Genomic DNA, 23,239 nt, shown 5'->3' on the forward strand with positions numbered 1-23,239 from the left:
GGTAATGACTCATTTTGGCGCATTCCTCTTGGGTGCTACGTTAGTTCCGCCATGCAGCCAGGTGGTTATGGGCATGGGCTTGGAGGGCTCTAGCTGTGCGTGTACCAGGTTTGTTCTTAGTGCCCTTGTTCCTTGGCTTATCCATTGCAGCCCTGTGAAGGAGCCATCCTTGGGGAACGTGGATGATGCCCTGTGTTTGGTAGCATGGCATATTATTGAGAATAGTGCCTGCACTCATCTCTCATATAGGCATAAAGCATTGGTCATGCAGAGATTTGGTTCAGAGAAGTGGCACAACAGTTGACTCAAGGCTGTGTGTGCCAGAGTGCAATGGGGGTGCATGTTTGTGACACTTAAATATGGGAAATGAAACATGAAAGTGAATGGTGTCAGGGATTTTTCCTTTTCTTACTTTTTCCTTTTTTTAAAAAGTTTTTTCTTTTTTCTTTTTTTGCCGTGCCCCAAAGCTCAGTGGCTGCTTAATTAAAGGAATAATGCGTAATCACTGATGGTGAATGTGGGTTGGTTACTTAGGGCTATGCTCACTCATTAACAGGATGTTAAAATCAACCTGGCAGTTTGCCTGTGTCAGGCAGGAGAGATGTCCTGAGCAAAGCCTGGCTGGAGGTGGGATGCCGCCACCCTGCAGGTCACTGGAGTTGAGGGAACTGTGATGGGATGTTGTGATGGGCACTTGTCTGTCATGATGACATTTCTAGCTCCTGACCTGTGGCTTGTTGTCGTGTTTTGGTTTATGATATTCTGCCATCTTTCTTTCTCTGTGTTTTTTATTCCCCAGATCTGTTTGTGTTATTTTCCCCCCTTTCATTTTCCAGTGCTCCAGCATAAGAAGTGCTTCTAACTTATTTTCTCTTCATTCTTATCTGTCTCTTCTGCTTCCAGCTGTTGACCCAGTCACCTCATCCCTTCCCCTCTGTGCTGTTCACTCCTTGCCTTTTCTGTGTAAGACTGGGATGCTGTGGGGTGTATTTTGCGGAGAAGCTGCCCAGAGGTGGGGCTTGTGGGCTGGACCTCTCCATGGGAAATCTTCTTCCCAAGTGTTTTTGCACAGGAGAGGTTTTCTCATGGCTGTCTAAACTGATGCAAAACTGTTAGACTTCAGAAGGGATTTTGTGACTCTTCTCATCATACATCTGGCCAGCTTCTGTTACGCAGGTAACACTGTTCTTAGCTATTGGTAAGTACAGATTTGTTTTCAGGTTCTGGTCCTTAATAGCTCGGCCTTCCTAAAATGATTGCTGTGTGTTGCGGGATGCTATAGAAAGCCTGTTGGAACAAACTGTTGTAAACATCAGTTTCCTAACGTGCCTGGAGGTACTGTCACAGATAACCTTGAGGAGGAAAATCAATCTGAAACTTCATTAGGAGCATTGCATAGATGTCTGTGCTGATGTAATGTGCTCTGGTTCCCATTGGGAACAGAATTTAGCTGCAGAATTGTGCTGGTGTTGTAGCAATGCACAACCAACAGTCTGGGGGGGGGCTATGAGGAAAGAATTGCCCTGGTCCAAGCCAGATGTGCAAATGGCCCTAATTATAAACTCCTCTTCCCTTGAGGTGGCCTTTTTGTGTTTCAGATTTGTCAAAAAAGAAAAATAGATTTCTTATGGGTGTCTGGTTCCACCCAGTCAGTAACTGCAGAAGGTTCTGGATCACAGGCGAGCCCGAGGCTGCAAATCCAAACGTCTGGCTCTGTAACGCAGCTGCGGAGAGGAACAGCCAGGAGTGAAATGTAAATCAGAGCTTCAGGAGGGTCTCGGATGTCCCAGACTTGGTGTCACTCCGGCACCTCATCAAACAGGAAATTGCTTTTTCAGGGTCATCTGGGATCTGGGCACAAATCAGCACATCATCAGCATAATAATGGCAACTAAAATGATGCCTTTGCACCGTGGTGCCTGACGGGCACCTCTGCAGCTGTGTTCTATGAACAAAATATTCAAAGCAAAACCAACAGCATTTTAGTTTCCTGATGAAAAGACCTAGGAAAAGTAAAATTCAGGCACTTCCTTCCCCTATAGTGAACAAGGTGCTGATGACACCTCTTGTGTGTGAACTTGCATCCTTCTTCTCAGCTCAGCCTCTACGTAAGTCTGAGGTTGGGGATGCTGCAGTGTGTGACAAAACGGGAGCTGTGCTTCTACGCCTGCGGTCCACCAGCAAGACGTGTCTTAACACCGATAAAGACACCTCTGAACAAGATGATGGGCATGGGAGTCCATGGCTATGGCAACACAGAGTGTTTCCAAGGTGCAAGTGAGCTGGAGAGGCACTCTGGTCATCTCCTATGGCCCCACGAGCCACTCAAGACCTCTATGGCCATTCATTCCTCTCTGAGCTGAGTCTCCTGCCTGTTTTGTTTCTCCATCTCGCGATGGATCCAACTGTGCCCTCCAGTTATCTATGTTTTGCCTGCTGAGCCAGTCAGTCCATTAAGCCGCAGCTCTGTCTGCATCTCCATCTTCATCTCTGACAAACACTGTGCCACCAGCATGTCTTATGAGCAAGACCGTCACAGCATAAGTATGCCACGGTGTGAGCTTGTTGAGAAAAGAATGAAACTCTAAAACCTAAGGAGGCCTTGTACGTTGGGCTTCTTGGAGCAACACGTTAATTCCTTGCTAATGATGGCAGGTAACCAAAGAACAGGAGAAAGCTAGCGAGCGTGATGCAGTGGAGGCAGTGCTGGTCTGACGTGGTGGGGAGGAATATGTGGTGGCTGCTGGCCACTAATTTGTTTTCTTGAGTGCTGATGTCCCTCAGGCGCTGTGGCAGGATTTGAAGCATGTTTCCTAGATCCTTCCAGCTAAGCTAGAAATAATGCATTCATAAGAGCAGAGGCAGTTCAGTGCTTGAGTTAAGTGCCTTGAAAAGGCTGAGTCACTTGTTCTGGGAGGTGAGCTATCCAGGGATCTGGGTTTCCTTCTGAAAACACCTTTTGTTATTGCTGCAAACACTGCTGGTTCTCACCCTACAATGGAACTGCTGCTTTCTGGCTGGCTTTGAGCACACTCCTCCTGCCACAGCCTCTATGGGTTGGATGTTCCTTCCCTTAAAATAGTTAACAGAAATCTGGGCATGCTTGAAAAGCACTAAGGGGCAGAAGGTGCTACTGAGATTTGGGAAATTAGGACAGGTCTGAGACTCATTAAAGCTAGTGGTAGTCTGTCTTCTGACTTCAGTGGATCACACTTACAGAATACAGCATTTTATATCTCCCCTTACTCAAATTTAAGCCCAGATAGTCAGAAAAGTTTCTAGAGGTGCCAGTATCCCTGTTAGGTTAGGTCCTATGGAAAATCAGGGATTTAGCTTTACCTATGGAAGGCTTGTGGGTTAGGCAGCAGTGTGACAGTTATGTTATAGTGGCTCCTTCAATAACCTCTGCAGGGGTTATGGGACCCGGTGCTGGGGAGGGTTCAGGTGGGGGTCATGCTTGGTTCTCCTGCTTGGGGGTAGATGCCTGGTTCCCCTGGCAGTGCCTTAGAGAGTGTTACATACCCAGTCTGATATTGTCAGTGCATAAATATTGTCAGGAGTTGAATGTGTCCAACGTTAAATGTGTTGGAAGTGTGGAGATCTGCCTTGCCTTGCTGGGCTTCGCCATTCTTCCCTGACCCAGTGAAGTCCCTTAGTTCCTGCAGGTCTTGGATAAGATCAACAGGCTCCAACAATGGATGAATCTAGAAGTACCCCAAATCTTAATGTGGATTTTCAGCACTCTAAGCTTGAGGTGCCTTGAAAGGTCCTGCATCCCTACCTAGTGCCAGCCTGCCTCCTTCCTGTGCCAGAAGTTTGGTATTTGCAGCAGGAGCTGTTTGATTGTCTCCTCTCAGCAGGTTATAACGTCACTAATTAGTTTCCTAATTCATGCTGTCCAAATGTACCTGAATTTCTAGGAATTAAAGGCTGCATGGAACCCAACACAGCAGTTAATGCAAGTGGAAGTAGGACTGGATATGTTGTTGATATGTTATAAAGAATGAGTTTGAGGGGTACATCAGCTGCATCCTGTTGTGGGCACTGCGGTGCTTTGTTACTGTCCTGGTAATAGATTTAGAACTTGCCAACTGTTCTTGATGATAAATGTGTCTTCCCGCAGTTCCAGCCACAGATCTGAGACCAGAGAGGAGTTGCTTGGGGAAAATCAAACCAAAGGTGATAGCTTGAATTAGATATATGATGTTTAAATCACCTTGGTTGTCAGGCTTTCTTAGATCCTAATGTTGTGCAACCATTGGGCACAGCGGTGTGTGTAGGTATGGCTTGACCTCGCAGAAGTCATGTCAGGTCAGGTTTGTGTTGGGGAATGGTGTTCTGATGGAAAGAACTTATAATATCGTATATTGAGCAGGACTGTCATATGGGAGTTGGCAAAGGTGGACAGAAGAGGGGTGCCTTCTCAGCGAAGCAGTACTGTAGCAATGGAAGAAAATGCACATGATGAATGTGTGTGTGCTGTGTAGTTGCATACTGCCACATCACAAGATGCTGTGACAGAAGGAGTTTGGGGTAAGAAATCAGATGCTTTTCCTCGTGGGGAAGAAGGGCTGTGGGGAAGGTCAGGCAGAAGGTGGGTCAGCTTGGGGTGGATGCTGCGAGGCTGGCTCTGGGGCTGGCTCCTGGGGCAGTGGAGTGTGTGAAGAGGGCCCATGTGTTTGCCTTAGGATCTGTGATGTGGATCCACATTTCACTCAGGGGCTGAGTCAGGATGCTGCTGTACTTGCAGCCTTTGCCTTGCTCCCCAGATGGTGCTTCCCTTGTCCTTTGCTCATTAAATGTGCGGGGTTAAACGCAGGGCTGTTGGTTTGCTAGCTCCTGAAACACAGTGACCTTTGATATGAAATTGGGCAGCCTATTGCCATATTTTCTATGAAAACCAAAAAAAAAGGATATTGATTTAAATTGAATTGTGTTATGTAGCGTCGGGGGTGCAGGACTTCCTCAGCCTGCCAGTGCTCCTGCATGCCATGCCTGCTGCCTTCCCCGGGAATAGTCAACAGGAACAGGAGAGGAGACAAAATGCCTCGGGGAGAACATTTAATACCATTACCCGATGTCAGTTTTAGTGCTTGGCTGGTTAGGTGAGGAGCTGAGTGGCCTGTGGGCAATGGGAGCCATCCTGTGCTGCTCCTGCCTGAGGGATGAGACTTTTCCCTGAGTGTCTCCTCGGGTTTGATCCAAGCCCTCTGGTTCATCTGTGCTCAGTGGAAATTGTGCTTTTCCCTTTGCCGCTGAGTAGCTGTAAGCTGGTTGGGTTTCCTGGCAGCCCTACCCTCAGTTTCTCCAGAACTGTTGGTAGCTTTGCCAGGATGGGTACTGCATGTGCTGGCTCATCTGCTGATGAACCTGGCTCTTTGGGTCAGTTCAGGCTGTGACTGCGTCTCAGAGCTTTTTTCTTTATTGTCTACATAGTCCTTTAGTCTTCGGTTTCTGTAATTTAATATTTGGGACATCAGTAAAGGTATTTAAGCCTTTTGTTATATTACATATATACATTGTTATATATACAAGCCCTTTGTTACAATTGCAGTACCACTGCAGCTCCTTTTCCATTTGGGAATGGCTGTCACCATTGCACCTAGGCTTGGTTTTGAACTGTTTGGCTGTTTGGGATGGAGAACAAGCTGTGCAGTCTGACATGGGCATGAGACAAGGTGTATGGATTGGTGCACTGCCTGAGCTGGCTGATGTGTCTTCAGTCTCCAGAGTTGTTTCAGTGGCTGGATTTTGCATTTGAGAGTAACAGCATCTCGGAGCCAGGTTGTGCTATAGGAGGAGAGGTTACTTTAAGCTGTCATGTCTGGGGAGCAGTGATGTCAGTGCTCCAGCTCTTTTTTTGGGTTGTCTTTTTTTAATTAATAGTTTTAAGCATCATTAAGTAAAGGGAAAAGAAATACTGGCTGAGCAGCTATTTGATGTGAGGCTATGGCCGTGGTGCAGACTGATGAACAGCAAGGGCACAGTTAAGCTGTGCCGTGGTCTGGATAGAAGGGGCTGGATGCCGAGGGGATGTCTCCTCTGAATTGCCTTCCTGTGACCCGGGGATGCATTAACTGTCTCACGCCTGGACTTCCCAAGTGGCTGATGTAGTCCTTGGGGGCTGGTGAGGAAAAAGGATGTCTTCTCCAAGAAGATAAACGACTGACCTTACATTAATTCCTCCTTATAGGTCCTCCTTGCATGACTGCTGAAAAGCTGGTGAAGGATTGGCAATTAAAGAACGATCTTCACCTGGGGATAGTATTCTTTCTTGTTTCTGCTCAGCACGAGGTACCACCAGATGGTTGTTGGCTGCAGTTCACAGCGTAACTGAAATTTGGTTTTCAGGCACTTAGATAAACATAATATATTTAATTTCTCTTCCTGCTTCTCCCTTCCCCCCCAAACTCTGTTCTGAATTTCCATGTTCCCTTTTTCCTGCAGAATGAAGTGGAGCTCGGAGAGCTGCTGTTGTCACTGAACTACCTACCCAGTGCAGGAAGACTGAATGTGGACATCATTAGAGCAAAACAGCTTCTTCAGACAGACATGAGCCAAGGCTCAGGTAAAGGGCAGTGCATTTCTCACATTACTCATGGACAGATTATATGTGCCTTTACAGCAGCGCTGTGGTGAGGCTGCAGTCTGTGGGGGACCCAAGGGGATTCGGAAGCTCAGTTCCTATTAATATAAGGCTCCAGATATTAATTTGGTATATATAGCCAACAATAATGAAAGTATTAGGAACCCTGACATAAAATGGAGGGTGTGAATACCTTTGCCATATTTAAGTTAAAATCTTTGAACCAGAATGAGGTGAGGAGCCAGGAGCTCTAAATTACCCCTGTGTTGTGTTCTGTGAGGCAGCCCATTTGTGACTGTGATATGCTTTGCAGATGCTGTGTGCTGCCTGACTATTAATGTTGCAGTGGTTTCATTTGTAATACCTAGCCGCTTTGTAGATGCTGTGAGGCTTTTCCAGTGCCCATGTATTACTCTCTGCTGAGCGTGCTGGCTGGTAACTTCTTCATGCATATCCTCAGGTGTTTTTCCCATGTTCCCTGCCCCAGCTGCTGCTGCTGCCAGAACATTGGCATTTTCCAAAGTGAACAGTCCACTCAGCCTCTGTCAAGGCTGCCATTAATTGTGGTTTTGGCAAGGAGCAGTTTTAATCCACCTGCCTGACTTTTGTCTCCACTGCAAATCCCTGGGAGCGGCGCAGTGGTACAAGTCCCAGTCATTTCCAAGCGCTGTTTTCCAGCACAGTCCATCCCTGTGGTGCCCAGCCTTCACAGACTAGGGTGCTGACTCAGGATGCCCATAAAGCAGAGCTTGTGCTTTGTGTTTTTTGCCAGATCCCTTTGTGAAAATTCAGCTTGTTCATGGATTAAAACTAACAAAAACCAAGAAGACCTCCTGCATGCGAGGGACAATAGATCCCTTCTACAATGAGTCCTTCAGCTTCAAGGTTCCACAGGAAGAACTGGAGAATGCCAGCCTAGTGTTCACAGGTAAATGTGGTGGTGCTACCGACTTGGCATGGTTGTGGTTACCTTCGATATCAACAAAGAAGCAGTTGTGGGTGTTCAGATGAACCTGTGCAGGACAGTGTCTGTCCCAGTAGCCACCCTGCAAGACTGACCATCTGTGGGTCTCCAGAGAAGCTTAATTAGCACTCTGTCCTCTGCAGAAGATGGTCCCAGCATTGCCACTTCATGGCTGGAGGTGGCTGGGAGCACACCTTGTCATCCTGTGCTTGGTTGGTGCCATTTGGAATGGTTTTATGCAGAGGAGGAGGAGGCGCTGACTGCACTACTGAGTGGCAACGAGCTTGGCATAAAGTCAAAAATTGGAAGAATGAGAGGGAAATATTGAACGATCCCAGGCACAGGCAAAGATAACTGCTGGTACTTGACATAATTCACTGGTGAGGTGATGCAGCTATAGGTGTTTGACACTGGCATCACCTGTTCTGTAAACAGGTTTGTTCATGCCTTAGTTTAAACGACTGACACTTGATGTCAAGCCCTGAATGGCACAGCTGAGATAGACCAAGTGACAGACCACGCAGGCTATGGGCCAGGAGGAGTCCTAGAGCTAACCTCACTCAAAAGCTCTGTCAGCTCTGGGCATGTTTGGCTGGGATAGGAATTCTTATTTTTGTGCAATTTCTGCATCTCCTATTTTTGTTCTCTGGGCATGAACACAGGAAAGCTGGCAACTGGCGTGCTGCTCAGAGCAGGAGTAGCAGAGCACAGCAATGCGTCTCTGGCTGTGCTCTCGCTTGCAGGCTGGGCAGCAGTGCTGGGGCTGAACTGAGGCCATGGACCCATCATGGCAATGGCCTTGTTTGCTGTTCCATGGCATGGAGCTCATGAGCAGGGCTGCAGGGACCCGTAAGAAGCAGTGGGTTTCTCTCCCATGCCATGACTTCAACCAGGCTGTGCATGCTGTGGAGCTCGGGCACTGTCAGGAGCAAGGTCAGACCCTCTTGTCCTCTGGAATAACAGAGGAGTTGGGCAGTGGAACCCAGCTTTTCTACCACACTGGGTTCCAGTGCTTCACAAACACGTTTTTTGGCAACTTTCCACCCATTACTCACCATCTTTTGAGAAACAGATAGGAATCTGCATCTGAAGGAATATATTTTGAAGTGTTTTTTTCATTTTATTTCTTACGTGGCAGATACAGGTGTCAAAGCTGGTACAAGGAGCCTAATTCCAACCAATTAGTTTGTTTCCAAACATGTTATAACAAAAGAGATGCTGATGAGCAATTTAAATGTTACCCTTCATGCTCAGAAATTTCCTCAACAAAAAGTCTATAATTAATCACTACTTTGCATGCACGTCACCCTGCCTATACCTTACATGTGCTATGATGAATTTGTTCTTGGAAGCTTCCATCTAGGTGATCTTGTGACTGGCATGAAATATGCTTTTCTTTGTTTTCCCCTTTTCCTAATAGAAGAAGAAAAGGCAAACAGAGTAGCAGTTCTATATAGGCAGAAGGGTGAGGAGAATGTGCTGCTCCTCACCCTGGCTGATGGAGTTTAGCATTAATGAGTGGATGCCTGATTATTTGTTTCTGTGCAGGTGGATGTATTCTCAAGCAAGTCAGTGGGTAGTTACTTGATTTATAATCACACATAATGCAGTCAGATTTCAGTGGTGTTCCTTTTAAGTGGTGCTTCACTTTCTGAGTGACGTGTTGCTTGCTTTGAATGTTGCAATAAATAATCCCAGGCCAGAAATGTCACCAGCGCTTCAAAGCTGGGAAGGAGCATGCAGAGCTTTTCAGAGGAGCAGCAGCGCCAGGTTCTTATGGCTGCTGTCAGACTGAAGGGTGATGAGTGGCTTGGGCATAGCAGTGCAGGCATCATTGGGCTTGTCGCTTTTGCTGAGGCTGGGACTCTGTTGTTTGAGATGCATGGTTTGTGCAGCCAATATATAGCTGGAACCAGACATGTTGGTCATGCTGTTGTGTGTGTACTGTCTTCTGGTTCAATGTCTGCACTGCCTCCCATTGTTAAAGAAGCCAAGAGCTCATACTGTGGTGAAGACCTTTCTGAATTGGCACTCTGTGGTGTCACAAGAGTGAGGTAGTTCAGGGGACATGGTGATGGTGAAGATGCTGAGCCACATTTAGTGTTCACCTAAGTGATGGAGATGCTCCAGATGTTGGTCGTATGTTGGTGGAAGCCTAACCCCAACAGGGATTGCAGCACCAGTTTCCTCTTGCATGCATCTATGAGGTTTTAATAAAATGAGTATCAGCATGCAGCTTGGCTGAAGCTCTGGGCTGGGGATGGTGGTATTCCCCATACAGCTGCCTTCTTGGCATGTTAGGGTATTGCACAGTGTAAAAGTTTGTAAAGGGCTTTGGGATCTTTTGTTAAAAGACAATAAAGAGCAAATGGTTGCCCCCATGAAGAAGCTGTACCTCGCAACGTGAGGATCTTTTTATTATTCTGCATCTCCAGAAAGCAGGAGAATGAGGCACATTTTTCTTTTCTAGGGTTTTGTTTTCACTTGGGGGTTGGGGATTTTTTGGCTGCAGTGATGGTTCTTTCTGTTGTGTGTTTTGTGGGAGTTGGTTTGTATTTCTTATTTTTTTCCATCCACAGCTCTAGTCCATTAGGTCAGTTAATTAAATTTGCTGTTGAGTCAAAGTCCAATTGAAAAGGAAAATAATCCTGCTTGATTGGTGGGTGATGATGCTTTGAATGAAGAGCGAGCTGTAAAAGCAGTCATGGGAGCCAGAAGTCAGTGTATCTTCAATAATTTAAAGGAACCTTTTTTGTGGCTTCGTATTTTGGACCCAGTCTGCAGCTGTCTTTACATTGGCTTGGCTTCACTGGAAATCAGTAGAGCAGTGCCAGTCCTTATCAGCTGAGGCTCCTGGCTCCCTCTGTGCGGTTGGTACCACACAGCAAAGTAAAGCACTGTGTAGACAAAGTAAGATTAATTCTTTTTCCCCTGTGTGTTTTTTTGCTGTGCATCTTGAATCAAACAGTCTGGGTTTGGTTCTTACTGTAGTAAAAATTTAGGCACAGTTGTGCTGCAGCTGTAGCAAGGGCTGTGTGCACAAACACTGTGGATAGATGGTTTTCCATAAAGTGCTTTCCTGGTGGTGCTCTGGAGAGCTGGACTTTGGACTGAACTGCAGCTGGACTAGGAGACAGGCAGTGGATGCCTCCAAGATGAGGTGCACAGGGTGAGCTCTGTATTAGCCAGCATTTGGAGGGGTTTGGACTGGTTCTTAGCACTTTCCTCAGGCATACTAGAATTCAACTCTGTAAATTACTGGCATTTACAGACCAAAATGCTTCTCCTTCCACAGTGGTGCAGGACACCTTGTACAAGCTGTCTTTCTGCCTTCCTCTCTGTTCCTACCTCAGATGCTTACTGGAACTGCCACTAACTCACATGTCCCTGTTTATTGCCTAAGTGGTGGGATGAGCTTAGGTGGAGATGTCCTTTCCAGGAGGAACCACCTAGAGTCAGGATTGCTGCTGCGAGTGTCGCAGAATCCCACCTTCTCACCAGAATAGGCTAAAACCAGGAAAGCAGCTGTTAATCATAACAAGTATAATGTCCTGACAGAAAAAAAGATGATGAATGAGGCAACAGCTACTGGAGAAGATACTTGTTTTTCATTTACTCCATCAAACACGTTGTCTAGGTAATGAGCATCTGTATACATCCTGTAACAGAAATGCACTTTTTTGGGTGGTCCTTTTTTCCACTTTTGGGGGATTTTTGGCAACTTGATGCATATCCTCCATGTGACATCTTCTGCTTAAATAAAAGTAAGTCTGGGTTCACCTCTTGCAGAGAAATGGGGTGGGCTTTAAAAGATGGTATGTTCTCCTAACCACGTATACCTGTGGTATATATATACCTGTCCCATGGTAAGGGAAAGGTGGAGTTTGGCCCTGGAAGCAGGGCTGTCAGCTGCCTCCCAAGGTCATTTCCAAGCAGGGAAGAGGATATTTAAGGTGTGACTGCAGCTTCTGAGCTCAGGATGGTTTGGTGCCAGATGCCCTCTCCTCACTGATACGTTTTGTGCAGGTTGGTCCTCTAAATCCCAGCCTAACATTTGGAAAATGTGGGCTGTGCAGCAGGAGGTGAGACAACACCTGAAATCTGAGCACTGTGGTATTTTGTTAGTGATTATAATGTTGTTAATAACAATCGTTGGTAATGCTGTTTGTGTTGCAGTAAAGCCCAGATGGTCCAATAAAAACCATCAGTACTCCAGGGCAAGCCGCATCTTGGTGGCTCGTTAACATCTTTTGATCACTTACCATAAAAAATGCAACCTTCGGTGCTCACAGGGAATATGTATCTCCCTGAGGTCCTGTGGTGACTCTGTGTGTGTGTCTCTCCATCTAAATAAGCTCTTGTACATGTTTACATGACAGCATCTTTAGGGCTTGTGAAGCAAGCAGGGTCCCCAGAAAGGGAAGAATCATTTTCATGTTCCGAGTACTTGTCTGTGCAAACCCAGAGGGAAAACCTTTGCTGCCTGAACTGGCTGAGAGCATAGCAGGAGCTGGGACAATAATCAGGGCTGATGGTGTCTGATAGAGAGCAGTGGTGGGGCTCATCCCACTGCACTGATCCCCTTTCAGGTGGCCGTGGCTCCAGCAGGGCAGGATGCTCTGGCCGGGAGAGGGATGTGGGCTGGGATAAGGGTTTACTTGTTGATGGAGAGATGGCCTTGTTACATGTGTGAAAGCTGGTAAGATCTTCATCGCAAGTAGCGGCTGAGGATGCAGCCCACAGGCACTCTCTTTTGAACCATTCATAGGATTTTATATGATTCTCTTCACTTTTCACTATGTTTTAAAAATGGACTGTGCCTGTCTTCTATAAAGATTTAGGACCAATTTTTAAATGGAATTTCTTTACGTGTTTTAGTTCCTGAGGTAGCTTGAGCAGTGACTCTTTGCACACCTATACCTGGGCTTTCAATAGCTACTGCAGAGGCGCACTGGCAATACCATCAAGCTGTCTGTGCACCGAGTGCTGTAGCAATGCATGTCTTCAGACCCCCAGATCCCTTTGATGCTTTATTCCGATTAGTTAACTCTAATTAACTTCCTGTAATGGGCACTGCTTGATTAAAATAACAGATTGCTCCTCAATAGCAATATACCTGGTCCTCTGTTGGCTCATTTTCTCTTTCACTTGGCCTTTGGGAAAATGTAAGGACCATTTAATCAAGTTGGAGTTTTTAGAGGAGAAAAAAGTCACTGTTGGTGTGTGTTGCTAACAGTGCAGTTCTGGGTAGTTTGGTTTGCTTTCACTGAATGCTGCCTGTTTGAGCATATTCATTGCTTTTCTGGCATTACAGCTTGAGAGGAGAGGAATTGAGTCTTCTTTGAAATCCTGACTTCTTGTTGGAGGTGGATACTTTGGGACGTTTCTGTATCTGGAAAAAATGGTCACTAATGGCACAGACAGCCCCTGGTGAGCACAGCTCTGGCCCACTGTCACCCTTCACTCTTGGGGGTGCTGGGGATGCTCTGGTGCAGACCAGTTTGATTTTATATGTTGTCTAATGAACATTAGTTGGGTGTTCGATAGAAAATTTTTTGGGGTGCTTTAGACCAACATAGCAGAGTTTCTGGATCAGTCAGAGGTGGTGGAGATGGGACGGGAGGAGAGCAGCCCTGACCTGGCAGAAAAGGCTGTTTGGAGATAGGCCGAAGTTGATCATCAGCTCCAGACCTCACCTTCCAAGTGAGCCCAGGCTAAGAGGAGGGGAAAGCTGCTGTACCAGAGGCTTACAGCTCACACACCCACACTTAGTCATTGCAGCTGGAAATAAAACTAACTAGGATTCATTCTGAGTGAGTCCTAAAGTCGAGTCTCCAGGCATTGGGTCTCTTAGGTCTTGGTTGAGCAGAAGATGGCTGAAGCTCCTATGACCTTCAGACTATTCCTGGTTTTCCCATCAGCTCTGGTGGTCAGCCTGTGGTGTAGACACTGGAGACAAGGTGATGCTTTTGCTGTTTGCCTGTGCTGCAATAGATTTGTAAAAGTCCCACGGATGGGATGCAGACATAGCGAGGCTTTTCAGTGGTACCTTTGTAAATAACAGGTCATTTTCCAATTGTCCCAATTAGCTGAGCAGGTTGAAAGTGGTTTTATTCCTCAGGCTTCTCCAGAAATACACCTGAATTTCGATTTGCCTGACTGTGTGAAAACATGACCTTCAGATGCCAGCATTATCTTTAGGTACCCATTTGCATGGATGGAAGCCAGGATGTGTTTGGGGTCATTACACATCTACATTTTGACTTGCTGCTTCAGACAGGTGCTCATCTCTCCTTTCTCCTGTTCCTTTTCCTTTCCCATAAAGAAGTATCCAGGTATTTTGTCTTTTGCACACAAATATGGGGGGTGGAGGGGAATCTTCTCTAATATATGAGGCAAATGATTAGGTTTTTTTTCCCATGCTGGGATGCAGGAGGAAGAAGTGGTTTCTGTTTTGCAACGCTATCATGTTGAGCACCGTAACGTCTCTCAGATGGATAGATAATTAGGCAACTTGCTGCTAGAAAATTGTTTCTTATTGTCTATTAGACGTGTGTTTCTGAAGCATTGGACTGTCTGTATATTCCACAGATCTGGAGCTCAGAAGCAGAATCTAATTTGTGCCTAAACCTATGTAATCCTATCTTAGCCAAAGGGGAAAAAAAAGAAAAACCCATTGATGTCAGCGCTGGATTTTCTGGGGATTTATACCTGTTTAATTTAGATCAGAATTTGGCCTTTGTGTCTGGCGTTATAAAATACTTCATGTATTTATGCACCAGACACCATATGCTCTGTGCTCGGGTCTGGGGAGAGCAGAGTGCTTCCACCCAGCATCCTGTGGCCGCACAGGGTGACCTGGCAGGTCTTGTGGGGACATCTCCTGCTCTTGGCGTGGTGGGAGAGAAGCATGGGGAGATGTGCTTGCAGTGGGAAACCCTGGCCTCCTGGTGCCCACCCTGCCTGGAGGAGCCTCTGTGCAGCAAGAGTGATGCATGGGCTTCAAAATCCTTCTCCATTGCTCTCCATCCTCCAGGTCCCCGCCTGTGACTTCTTGGTCTCCACAATAGGTGCTGTTTGCCTGCCTGGAGCAGCAGGCAGCAGAGCAGGCAGTGGGGGTCAGTTGGAGACACTAAGTGGGGTTCTGCAGCCCTGATCATGGTTCAGGCTCACTCAGGGAAGATGCTCCAAGGATGGTTTTGGCTTTTTTTGCATACTTGCTGCTTTAACAAGGAGCTATGAAACACTGTTAATCCTAGCGAGAGCAAGATGCTGACGCTTCCTGAGCTCATCTGTTGCTTGCTTAGAAGGCAAAATTAGATTCTTCAAGTGGACAGACTTAGTTAATAACCGCATTGCAGACATGGCAGAAGCTGCTTGTCCTGGAGCTTTCTGGAATGTTTGGGAATCTTTTTGTCCTGAAGAAAGTAGCAAACCCTCCTCTGTCCAGGCTGCTCATCAGCACTTGCTCATTCTGCCAAGCCCATTAATTTAAGCAGTGTCATGCCTGTCTCGACCTCAGTGTTTCATCTTGTTTGGCTCATGCCGTGGTGAAAGGAATTGTTCAAATGTCTCACAGGACCATAATCTTCTGTGTATCAAATGAAAAATGTCAGTGGCAGGAGCCGCTCTGGGCAGCAGAGCAGTGTCTGGAGATGAAATGCCTGTGCCTGGCTCCACGGGTGTTGGAGGAGACACATGAGTTACTGGCAGAGGCTGCCTGTCCTGTGCTGCCATCCCTGCCTGTGTTTACAGGTGCTGTACAGCACCGGTGCTGGAGCCTGTTCCTGTGAGGTGTATAAATATGCATGAAGCCGTTCATGTGCTTTGTTGGATCTGGGGCTCATAGTGCAGAGAATGGAGATGCAATTAAAAACAAGAAAAAATAAAAAGAGGAATTGGAGATGGAAAAAGCCAGCTGTAGGTGCTGCTTTTCAGTATGCTCCGGGCTGTTGCAATAGGTGCATCCAGTCTGTTGTTCCAGCGACTCCTGATGAAACAATTTCCTGAGGTGTCATCCCTGCATGTCCTTGAGACCCCTGTGAGACATGCTTATGTGTTTCCCCTGCTCCCTGGGTCCCTGCTCTCTCCTATGGGACTTCTCTCTCCCTGTCTGACATCAGACCCCAATTAGCCAAATGCTTGGCTCGAGGGCACCACTGGGTGCATCTGCAGGGTCCTCTTCCCAGGCTGCCCCAGCCAGAGCACAGGGGCTGTGCTTAGAGGAGATGGAGGAGGAAAGTGGTTTTCTAAAGGGAGTTTCCTTGCTGTAGTAGTGTTCCCCTCTATGGAGCAGCAGCTGGATACTGGAGCTATGGTGGGTCTGTGCATGGCCAGGATTTGGCTGTGTGCTCAAGAGGCACCAATTCCCTATGGAGCTGGGCAGCTGCAGACGTTGCAGGGAGCAGCCTCATGGAAGAGATGCTGGGAAGTGAGTTTTACATGCACATCAGAGCCTGATGGAGATCAAATTGATAAATATGAAATCACTGTGTCTTCTCTTTCTTCTCTACTAAATATCATGGGCCATGCGCAAGGAGCAAGGGGCAGAATTTGGTCTGTACCTGTGACCTTCGCAGCGTGCATTATTAGTCCTGCTGCTGCCTGCTCCTAGCAGCAACCTTCTTGTGCTAAACATCTTTTCAATATTGATGTCAAGCAGTTCAGAAGTAGTTTTCAGACCTGCTTAACCTCATAGCTCAGCCCCACTATAGCTGGTGGCAGAGCTCAACAGCCAGCATAGAAAAGCCTGGACACTGGTTTCTGCCTGCAGAGGATGGGGGAGGAAGCATTGCCTGTGTGTGAAACAGAGCATTTGAGACCCTGCCAAGTCCTGAGGCTAAGGTGTGGAAGTGCTGATGGGTCAGTGCCAACAGGATTGTGGTTCCTGACAGAGACCCCATGGGTCTGCTGAGACCTGAGACACAATTGCCTGTGTGCAGCCTTGACCATGCCTTTGCTTACTTTTCCCTTTTTCCCTGGTTTGGCTGTACTCCGAGGATGTGTCTGGGCACAGTGTGCAGTGTGGCTGCTGGAGCAGGGTGCTGGTGGATGAAGGTTTCTGGTGTTTTGCAGCTTACAGGAGGCATGGCTACAGGGTTAGGTGTGCCTGTGCTGCACAACCTTTGCAGTAAGAGTATCTACTGTGTGGGTGTTTGTTCAGTTCCCAGCTTGGTGGGCCAGGGGTACCAAGGGAAACTTCTACAGTCTGTGGCAACAGCAATTGCAGGTGTATTATGGTGGGTAGGGTTTAGTTAATGACTTCCATGCCCGATGGTTGACCCAGGCACCAGATATTCTCCTCTAGGCCAGCTATAAAAGTTGAGGTGGATTTTTGCTCTCTAGTATTTAGAATGAATAGCTTTATCCCATAGAGGAAAAGAAGAGAGCAGGGCCCTCTAATTCCTTGAGGGTTTATTCCGCTGGGATGCTGGTTGCTGTGGCTGTGCCTGCAGCAGTGGGCTGGCTCTGTAATGGTGCCAGCTGGCATGTTGTGTGCCAACGTTGTGTGTCAGAGGAGTGCACATGAGCAGCAGTGAGGGGTGCTCTCTTGTTAAAGGCTTTTTAAAATATGCTGGATGCAAGCAAATTGCACTTAAAAAAAAATTAAAAGTAGAAAACTTTGGGGGCAACTTGTTAGAGAGTGGATGGTGGTGTGTTGTAACTGTGCTGTAAATAAGCTAATGGCAAACTGAGTGTATAAACCATGGTGTATAAACCCAGTATAAACTGGGGGAAGATGTTCTGCGTGATGCCTACACTGAGTAAGAAGACAGATGAAAAACAGAGGCACATTCCTGCTTGTTATTTTCTTCAGAGCTAAATGGTTTTAATTGCGTTGCAGGTAACTGATGTAGGTGACTGAAGTAGAGTTAATTCTTGGTGCCGGAGCTCTCACCCACTCCAGTGCGCTGAGGTTTCTCTGCCTGGAGATTTTCCTCCTGGAGAGGCAGCAGTGGAGGGGAGGCTGCAGCAGGGGCTCCGGCAGCTGCAGGCGGCAGCAGAGGCACGGTGTGGCTGTACTCACTGGAGCAGTGCAGACGTAACTGCTGAGTAACTGCTGAGCTCGTCTGGAAGAGGGTTTTCAGGAGATGCAGATGCTCTGTGGCCCCAGGTGAGCAAGGTGCTGCTGCTAAAGCCTGTCCCCCATCGCATAATGGTACTGATAGCTTTGAAGTTAGCTTAAGGAAGTGTTCTGAATTAGTGCTTCTTCTTGGTCATTTCAAGCAGCTAATGTGTTCAATCAAAGGATGAATTAGTATCTGAAATGTCAGCTTAAATTTTACTATTGCATATAACTCATAAATCACAAATACTGTGCAGTCATGCTCTTCACAATTACTTGGTTTGCAAGTCTCAGTATAGAGGTAAAGGGGAAGGTAAGAGGCATTTTGTCTGGATTTGGTGCCAGGTCTGATGCCACCCAGGCAACCTCATGGTTCAGGGGCAAGTGCCAGGTTATGCAGTGACATGTGAAACTGGTGAAAAGCAATTCCATGTGAGGTTGGTAGGGGACAAGGGGCAGCTCAGGCTGGAGCTGCCTCTGGAGCCAAATGTTGGAGCTCCAAGTCCCAGTGCCTCTCCTGGCAGTCCCTGCTGCTGATGGGATGCAGCTCTGGGCTGTTCACTGCCTGGTACCTGCCGTGCTGCTCAGCCCTGTGGGAGCAGGACAGGCAATGGGGCTGTGACCCAGCCACCCCTCCTGCATGGGAGCCCCACAGGGACATGTGCCCCTACCCCAGAGAAAAGTTCAGTGTAGCACCCAGGCCCTCATCAATCTGATATGGATCATGCAGGAGCACTGCATCAATGAGTATATAACATGAAAATGGTTTATTTACATTACGTTACTTGTCCTCAAAATTAAACCCTTTTAATGAATGTAAGTGAACTCAATTTTCTTTTATTTTTCAGCATTTCTATTATAAAGAAATTTAATTTTTTTTTAAGAGAAGTCTTTCTGTTTCCAAATGCATCCCTCAGTAAAGAGCAGCTGGAAGAAGGAATTGGTTTGACCTCTGCTTCCTTAATTGCTTTTTGTTCTGTGTTAGCCTAGAAATGGATGTTGCTATTTTGTAAGTTACTGTGATGGTAGAATAAGAGCTCATGACATCAGGTGTGTAGTTTCTGTCAGGAGAATAGGTTTCTTAAATGGAAAGCAGTGTCCTTCTGTCCATAATCAGAGTCTGGGTCAGTCTGAAACCCTAAATGATAATTACCTCATTTTCTGCTTCTAAGCAGCTCCATGGAGTTACTGGGTTTTTTGTGGCCAAGGGAAGATTTAATCTGAAACCTACTCTAAGCTCCTGTCAGGCTCTGGAAGGGGATGCTCAGACATCAGGGAATACAGCTCCATCTACTTGTACCATAACCTGTGCTCAGTGTGGTGCAGCGCCCAACTGCTGTCCCATGGGCTGGACACAGGGGCTTCAACCTCTACCTGCTGTGGAATAAGCTGAAAGGGAAGAGCAGGAGCCCTTTTCCTCCTAAGGTGTGAGCTTGGTCTCAGGTCTTCCTGTGGATGCGTGCTGCTTCTGCAGGTCCCCTTCAGCCAGGGCAGGTGTCAGCTCCTACAGGTCTCCTTTCCAAGCTGTTCTTGGAAGAGCTGGTGACAGCAACGGGGAAAATCATGCTCCTGAATGTGAGCAAAGAAAAGGGCTTATTTTTGCATTACCAACTTTAGCACCTTCCCCTAGGTAGGGTCCACACAATACCTCTGTGCAGCTCAACCACCAGCAAACTTGCCTAGCAGATGCTGGTCATTTAAAGAGGGGAATAAAGCAAAAAAGATGTGTCCTTGAGTTTTAAAGGCTCGTGAAGCTGGATTTCTGGCACACAAAGATCACTCATCTTTTCAGAAAGCTGCTGCAGTGAAGCTGCAAGGTTGCATACCAGAGGTTGAATCTAGTGACACATCTTATGGTCTGTGCATGAGCATTTAGCTTTTAGCCTTGGAAAATGGTGGAAGAACAATACAGCAGCTCACATGTCATCTGTCACCTTCCTGGAATACGTAGAGCACTGCTTCCTCACACAAATGTTAGATGTGCCAACCAGGAATGAGGCACTGCTGGAACCAAGAAAACCTGCCGTGTATAATCTCGGTTACTGACAGCCTTGGCTGCAGTGATCCCAGTATTGTGGAGTTTGGGATCAGGCAGAGCATGCTGAAGGTTAGTATTTTAGAAGAGCAAACTTTAGCTTGCTCGGAGCTCAGTTGGGAGGGATTCCTGGGAAGCTTCTGCTGTTCTGTGGTTCTCTGAATGTCTTCCGTGTTCTTCAGCAAGAAGTCTGCCTCTGTGCTATCTAAACTAGTTAATGATAGAAGCGACAATGCTTGTATAATTAGCCTATTAATGCCCCAAAGGAATCAACATGCTAATTACCTGACATGATGACATTAGCAAGATGCTTTAGAAAAATTCAAAGTACTTGGATCAACAGTGAAATCAAGGTTAGCACACCTACCTGCTTTACAGTCCTGACATGGATTGGTTTTGAAGAACTGGTGCGCCTTGGGTACTTCTCCACTGTTAATTTACCCTGTGATTAATTGATGGCCTTTAAGACTTCTTGATTTAAATTACTTGGTATTGTCTCCCAGGATTAGGCTTCATCTTCTTTCATCCTACATAAAAAACTAGGGAGGCGTTTGGTTTGGGGGTACTTTTATGTGATTTTATTACAATATTTGATTTCTCTAGGACAATAAATCATAGCAGGACATTTAGCACAGTCATGCTAGCGGTACTTGTGAGCCCTTGCTTTGTAGGAGAACTCGTTAATAACTGACAAGCTGTGCACTAGCTGGAGATGGATGGTTTAAAATTCTTCACCACGTCCTCAAAAGGCTTTTCCAAGTAACACCTGCCTGGCCTCTTGACAGGGGCACCTCCTCGGCAACATGTCACAGAGAGCTGACAGCATCACCTCTGAGTAACTGATGGCGACAAGCAGAAGAGAGGAAGTCTTCTTAACAGGGGTGGTACCCCAATTAATTGTTAACTAGTTTGAAGGTAAACTTACAATGGTCTGAGTTTCAGGACGGTTGCTATTCATTGTAATTGTTTGGAGAAATGATTTAGACATCTGAACGATTGCCATTATCAAAAATGTCCCCAGGTAATTTGATGAGCAGTAGCATTTCTGCCCATAAACTCTGTGTGTCAGAGCTGTCAGAAGGTATAAAGTGAGATGTAACCTTGTACAGCTTGTTTTGGGAATGCACTGGCAGGTAGTACCTGCATCACACAGAGCAAGATCCCATACTGATGCAGTAGCTACGAACCAGCCTTTGCAGAGAAAGGAGATGGTAGAGATACTGAGTAGCATGCATACTAAGTACAGTAATTGTGGAAATACACAGCCTTGACAAAGATGTGTGGCTAAAAGCAAGGTCGAGTGTTTAGTGCTCGGGGTGCTGCCTGCCTGGAAGTGTTTGTGCTGCACCGGAGCGTGCTGCCATGAGGGATCCCAGTTGTGGCTTTGCTGCCAGCGCTGGTTTCCAGCAGCCCTGGGGAGCTGGTGCTGCTGGCAGGGGCAGCGCTGGGCTCCACGCCAGGCTCACGGCTCCATGCCAGGGTGCTCTCTCCCTTTGAACTTGCTCTTGCTGCACAAGCCTGGGCGGATTTGGAGCCCCTGCAGACATTTGTTCTTAAAAATCCCTCTCTTCCCTGAGGAGATTTTCAAATCCTTGATATTCCAGCCAGTGCCTGTGGATATTCTGGCTGCAGCTTGCACAGACTCTGTGTTCAACTTTCTAATGAGCCGAGGCAGGGCTTCGATTTGCGAAGTGCTTTTGCTCCTGTCCGGTGGGAGCATGCTGACTTTTCTGGGATCAGGCCCATCATTAGAGTTTGCTGCTGTCTGCGATCTTTTGTTCCAGGAGACTGGGCTAATCCAAAGGATGGGGTGTTGGGATGATGTCTTTCCCTTGGTTGCTTTCCTGGACTTCTAACAAGTAACTGCAGTGATAATTATGGCAAATCCTTTCTGTATAAATATCCCGCTGACAGCCTGTAGGTGTGTGGTTCCTGCCTGGGTCGGAAAGGCTACTGATTAGCCTGGAATGGTTCATGACACTTGTGTTTGGAGGAGGACAGTTTGAGATGCTGCTTCTTCCTTTACACAGGTGCAGGCTGCCTGTCTGCTTTTACTGTTTCACGGCGCCCAGGCAGAGCTTTTGTCATGTCTTTACCTGATGTAATTCTACTTCAGAGCAAGGCTGGACAGGGCTTTGAGCAACCTGGTCTAGTGGGAGGTGTCCCTGCCTATGGCAGGGGGTTGGAGCTGGATGATCTTTAAGGTCTCTTCCAGCCCAAACCATTCCATGATTCTGCTTTACCTGCTCTTGCTAAATACCATGATAACTGCGGATTTGTGTCCTGTTTGTCTGAATTGTATTTCGGTTGGTAGTACAGCTTGTCTTATCCCTTTCAAACTCCTGATTCGGTCTCTAACATTTTTGAGGTACTGAGATATACACAAATAACGCTGGCATCTGGTGTGCTGTGTGAGGGGGCATTTGCAGGACATTTGGCTTTCTGGGGGCAGGGCTTTGGATGGACAAGCAATGCTTTTGCCTTCATCAGTCTCTGTCTCTGCTCCCTCCAGTGTATGGGCACAACGTGAAGAGCAGCAACGACTTCATTGGGAGGATCGTGATCGGGCAGTACTCAACAGGGGCCCCTGAGTCCAACCACTGGCGCCGGATGCTCAATGCGCACCGGACGGCCGTGGAGCAGTGGCACAGCCTGCGGTCCCGGGAGGAGTGCGATCGTGTGTCTCCAGCATCCCTGGAGGTAACATGAGGTGGGGACTAACAGCAGCCGGGCCAAGCAGGTGGACAAGGCAAAAGAATAAACCACCGACCGAACCACCCCACCTCACACCCTACACGCACCCCATGGCAGCTCTGTTGGATTGAAGCGGCTGCTGGCACCCAACCGGCCGTGCTGGCCTCTGTGAACTGTGTCCCACCGGGTCCCGGCTGTTGCCCTTGGGCCACCGGTGTCCCTCCTGGCTGGACCTTTCGCTGCTCGCACCCGGCACCACTCGGCTGTTCGCATCCCGCATGGCGAAGTGTGGCCAGGCTGCGCGTGGAGGTGCTGCGGCAAGCGCTGAGCGGGTGGAGGAGTTGGGAGTTGCCTCCGCTGTCCTTCCAGTCCAAATCCATGGCTCATCTTCTCGGAGATATAAGTACCTGTGTGCTCTCGTTGGTGAACGTGGTAATTAGGCTAGAATATTTTTTTAAGCGGTAGAACCTGTGGTGAAATCGATTCTGACTCCAGTTTTGTCCTTGTTCTAGTTTAACAGAATTAAGCTCCTGTTAGTACGTACATGTGTGTGCTGGGGCATGTGTGCGGCCGTGCGGCCCCGCGTCAAACGGACCTGGTGTCATGTCAGTGGTGAGATGTGCCACTCTCGATAGCAGCCTGTTTGCGTCCTGTAGATACAGTGATGATGTAGCAAAGTAAACATTTCCAATAGCATTTGTACTGGGAAAGCCAGCTCATGTTTTTTCAAACCTGTGTTGTGCAAAAGAAACCTGCTCTGGGGACTTTTGCAGTTAAGAAGACCCAAAATACACGATTTCAATTCTCTCACAGACTGCAGTGGCTCTTTCTGTGTTGTGTGTGTTAACCCAGGTAGTTCTCCAGGTCACCAAGTGAACTTAGCTACGGTCAAGC

The 23,239-nt window shown here is 47.3% G+C and overlaps 1 protein-coding gene across 1 annotated transcript in view; it reads left to right on the plus strand.

Annotated features, from left to right (window-relative positions):
* Positions 1 to 22,360, plus strand: part of SYT17 (synaptotagmin 17) — a gene marked incomplete at both ends in the record, with an annotated part of 37,866 nt that extends 15,506 nt beyond the window's left edge. Inside the window, 3 exons of the mRNA XM_080619878.1 lie at positions 6,448 to 6,568; positions 7,359 to 7,514; positions 22,164 to 22,360. Coding sequence (XP_080476004.1) covers positions 6,448 to 6,568; positions 7,359 to 7,514; positions 22,164 to 22,360 — 474 coding nt within the window. The remainder of the gene's footprint in view (positions 1 to 6,447; positions 6,569 to 7,358; positions 7,515 to 22,163) is intronic.
* Between the last annotated feature and the right edge of the window lie 879 nt (positions 22,361 to 23,239).

Source organism: Psittacula echo (genome assembly GCF_963264785.1).
Source record: "Psittacula echo genome assembly, chromosome: 5".
NCBI classification, from domain to species: Eukaryota; Metazoa; Chordata; class Aves; order Psittaciformes; family Psittacidae; genus Psittacula; species Psittacula echo.